This window comes from Merops nubicus, unplaced genomic scaffold (assembly GCF_000691845.1).
Source record: "Merops nubicus isolate BGI_N331 unplaced genomic scaffold, ASM69184v1 scaffold18402, whole genome shotgun sequence".
NCBI classification, from domain to species: Eukaryota; Metazoa; Chordata; class Aves; order Coraciiformes; family Meropidae; genus Merops; species Merops nubicus.
The window spans coordinates 11,765-15,604 of record NW_008594469.1 but is presented as its reverse complement, the minus strand read 5'-3'; the positions used below and the strand labels follow the sequence as shown (position 1 = coordinate 15,604).

The 3,840-nt window shown below is 56.7% G+C and overlaps 1 protein-coding gene across 1 annotated transcript in view; it reads right to left on the bottom strand.

Annotated features, from left to right (window-relative positions):
• Positions 1-217: 217 nt before the first annotated feature.
• The window catches only part of CSRP1 (cysteine and glycine-rich protein 1), an 8,043-nt gene continuing 4,420 nt past the window's right edge, over positions 218-3,840 (bottom strand). Inside the window, exons 2-4 of the mRNA XM_008935802.1 lie at positions 2,678-2,846; positions 2,163-2,289; positions 218-361 (exon numbers count right to left, since the gene is read on the bottom strand). Coding sequence (XP_008934050.1) covers positions 218-361; positions 2,163-2,289; positions 2,678-2,846 — 440 coding nt within the window. The remainder of the gene's footprint in view (positions 362-2,162; positions 2,290-2,677; positions 2,847-3,840) is intronic.

Genomic DNA, 3,840 nt, shown 5'->3' with positions numbered 1-3,840 from the left:
AGAGACGGGTGAGGCCGGCAGCTGAACACAAGCACGTTCTCCTCTTGAAGCAGGCACTGCCTACACAGGACAGGGTTTGCCATGTTTGTTGGGCAAACAGAGAGGCCTCAAGCACTTGGAAGTCCCCAGTTCCAAGGCCAGCCGGTCCCCACACGCAGCTGCTGGGGCCACCACCTCCCCACACCTCCGGCCCATCCCAGCTCCCTGCACAGGGGTTTCACTCCCTGCCCCCACTCTTCAGAGTCCAGCAGGGAAAGTGGCACTCACCTTTGCAGTAGATCTCCCCATCTTTGTCTGCCAGGGTGGTGGACTCCAGGCTTTTGCCACATTTGGCACAGCGGAAGCAGGACTTGTGCCAGGACTGTGGGACAGGAGCAGAGCCCGGTCAGACAACACCCAGGGACAGGGCAGCAACACTCTGGCTGCCAAACAGGGTCACTTTTCTGTTTCTGACCCAAAGCCTTTGGCAAAGAGGTCTGAATGAGATGAAAGCTTTTCTCGAGGAAGAGCAGTGGACCCAGCCCGGTGGTGGGGGATAAGAGAGGAAACATCAGGTGTGGTCACTGCTCCCACACTGACCTGGTTCCAGAGAGCTCTCACCCCACTCGTGGCAGTCAGTCATTTGTAAGGAGCAACCACAACTCTCTTTGTGTATTGTCCTCCCTCAAGCAGCATGTTAAACCTCCCAAGTCACCCAGCTGAGATCTGCTGCTGCTGTTTGTTCCCCTGGAGGGTGGCAGCAGGGTTGGGACACCTGCCCCTGCACAGCTCCAGCTCCAAGGAAGGCAGCAAACAGACACAAAGAATGCAGAAATCAGCCAGTGTTTAAAAATAAACACCCCCCACCGCTGCCCCGGTCCCCTGGGACAAATGAGCTCACAGCCTTTGAGCAGACCTAGAGTAGCCAGAGCTACTCATGGAGGAATTTAAACAAACACTTTGGAAAACATGAGACCTTTTTTGGAAAAAAATGTGAAATTAGGGAGCTGGAGGAGGAGGTGGCAGGAGGAGTCATCCAGCAAACATTAGCACATGAACTACATGCTCTGGAATCCCCCTCGGGTTTGCTTGAGTGCAGGCGCTTTGCCAGGTTTGGTTCCCCATAAACACTAAGGCCAGAAGCCTACCAGGAAGCCCAGATCATGATTTTAAGATTAAGTTTGGTTTCTGACCCTGGGCTGAACCTCAACATGCCCATCACAAACCCCTGCACTGCCAGCTAGGGTATGATGGTGCTGGGAGGCCCTTTTGTTGACTAGAGTTGACTGTTGTTTGCCTCCTTTCCTTGCTCTGAGGACAGAGGACACCCCAGGGAGCACAGCAGGGGTCAGGGAGTGACACTACGTCACCAGTGAGGCTTTCCCAGCACTGCCACCCTGTCCCCTGCAGCACAACAGCCTGACCTGGCTGCCTTGGCAAGCTCTGTGCACGTACGTGACCTCAGAGGCTGCCCTGGGGCAGGGACCTCACCCAGGGTGCCAGGGCTGACAGAGCAGAAGGTGCCCCCACGCCTTGCAGAGGCCTTCCCAGAGCTGGACTAGGATGAGGCCGCAGCTCAGGATGCAAAGGACCCTGGTAAAGTCCTGCCAGAGGAAGTACTAGGGCTGTCACAGTGTCCTTCACATCTGACCCTGAGCAGAGGCAGCCTACCAGCAGAACAGCCCAAGAGATCCACCAAGCCCGTGCCCACACCCCCAGCACCCTGCCCTGCCTATGGACAGCACTGACTGCTGGAACTCATCCCCTGCCCTGAGCTGGGGCTGCAGCCTCCCCATCTGCAGCAGAAGGTGGGGAAGGTTTGCTGGACATTGGACCTGTTGTTAGTGGTGACAATGGCCATGGCCCACATCTCTGCTCATCCTCCCAACACATCTAGCAGCAGGGATGTCCACTGTGACCTCTGCTGAGCAGTGCTCTGAATATTTAATATAAAATGTATTTCTCTCCCATCCACAGGTATGTGTAAGAGTGATGCAGCCTAGAGGACCTTGTTTCCAGACATGCCAAGATCTCCTTCTAGTGCCAGGCTCCCAAGTGAGCACGGCCACCAAAGCCCAAGCCCAGCCCTGGCTGGAGCCACTGGTCAGGTTAAGACCTTCTCTGAAGGTCTCCCTGCCACACAGCAACTTGTGTGTGCCCCCTCCCCTCCATCCCCTTCTTACCTTCCCAGCTCCAATCACCTTCTCGGCTGCATACACGGCCTGGCCGCAGCGAGGGCACCCGTCAGCACCTCCCACCTTCTGGGCCATTCTGGATGCATTGGGGTTGGTGGGCCGGTGGGGCTGGCCCCTGTGGGTGGGAGGGAGTTCATGATCAGGGCTGCACAACCCAGCTGGAGGAGGGAATATCTGTGGGACCAAAAATCTCAGCCCAGTTTCCAAGGGCCCAGAGCTTTAGGCACAACGTGTTGAGCCCCGGGGCAACTCCCTTCTCAGAGCTGTGCCCGCAGGGGGTGGCAGCATGCTCAGGGACATGTCCCATCAAGCCCCATCCCACCTCCTGATCCGGGTTCAGTGGGTTTCCCCTGAGGAGCAGAAGGGCAGCACAGCCCACAGCACCCTCCAGCTCACACGCTGCTGGAAGCTCAGCGTGGGCTACACAGCCAAGCACCACAAGCCAGCAGATGTGGGGGAGAAGGTGCCCCCTTTTTCTTTTTGAAAACAAGACTTAAACTCACTCTTCATATTTGATTCCCAGAGACTCGCCCTTGTCAGTGCTCAGGGTTCCTGCTCCCTGCCCGTATCCGTAGCCCTTGGGGCCGTACTTCTTGCCATAGCAGGACTTGCAGTAGATCTCCTCTCCATGCACAGCAACAGTCGTGCTGTCCAAGTTCTTCTTACAGACCACTAGAAAAGAGAGGAGGGCTGTGCCATTAGCCTGCTCATCCAGAGCTCCCTAATTACCTGGAGAGAACAAGTCCTCACAAGGGATAGTGGAGCTCAGCTTTCAAGGAGCACAAAGCAGAGCACATGCAAAGCAGCCAGAGATAAGGATCACAACAAGAACATTGTCTGGCTCTACAAGGAAGCAACCACCAAACTACAAAGCTGATACTGAGAAAAGGCTCTGTTAACTCTCTGGGTGCTGGGATCCTGGAGGTGCACTCCCACCAAGGCGGGGCTGGAATTTCCCTGCAGTCACTGCAGGATGCAGGAGCACAGGGAAGGACGTGGCTGCTCCACGCAGCTGCAGCTCTGCCGAGCTCCCTGCAGACAGTTTTTTTAGCATGCCAACACACGTCCCTTCAGCCCCTTCCACAGCGGAGGCACTGGAAGGTTTTTGGCAGTTGGGCACTGGTGCCTGTGCAGACCCCGAGATCAGGATGGAAGAGTTCATGCTCATGTGTCACCACAGGTCTGGGCAATGATTAGAGTGTGTGCACAGGGTGGGCTCAGAGGAGGAATACTGACCCAGTGGGGTGCCTGAGCCTTGGGGATGGACAGGAGAGGTGAGATGGGACAGGAGGGCAGGGCAGCCAGGCTCAGGGTCCCAGCTGAGCCCATCCACAGCTCGAGCTTGGTGCTGGGCTCAGGCCACACCGACTCTTCCCACGATTTTCAGGTTTTCTTGACTCCTGCCCCAGCTCTGATCTCAGCCTCTACATCAGCTCCCAAACCCTTCCTGGAACATGCTGCCCAGCAAGCCAGGGCGGGAGGTGAGCAGCCAGGAAACAAGCTCCCAGTGACCTCCAGCAGTTACCTGCCCCAGTGCAGGATCAGACACCTGGGGCAGAGTCCAGAGCTGGCAGCCAGCCCCAAAACAGATCCCACTACAGCTGCCACACAACCTGGCCCCATCCCGCTTGCACGCCTTAAATGTTGAGGCTCCAGCAGCCTGTCA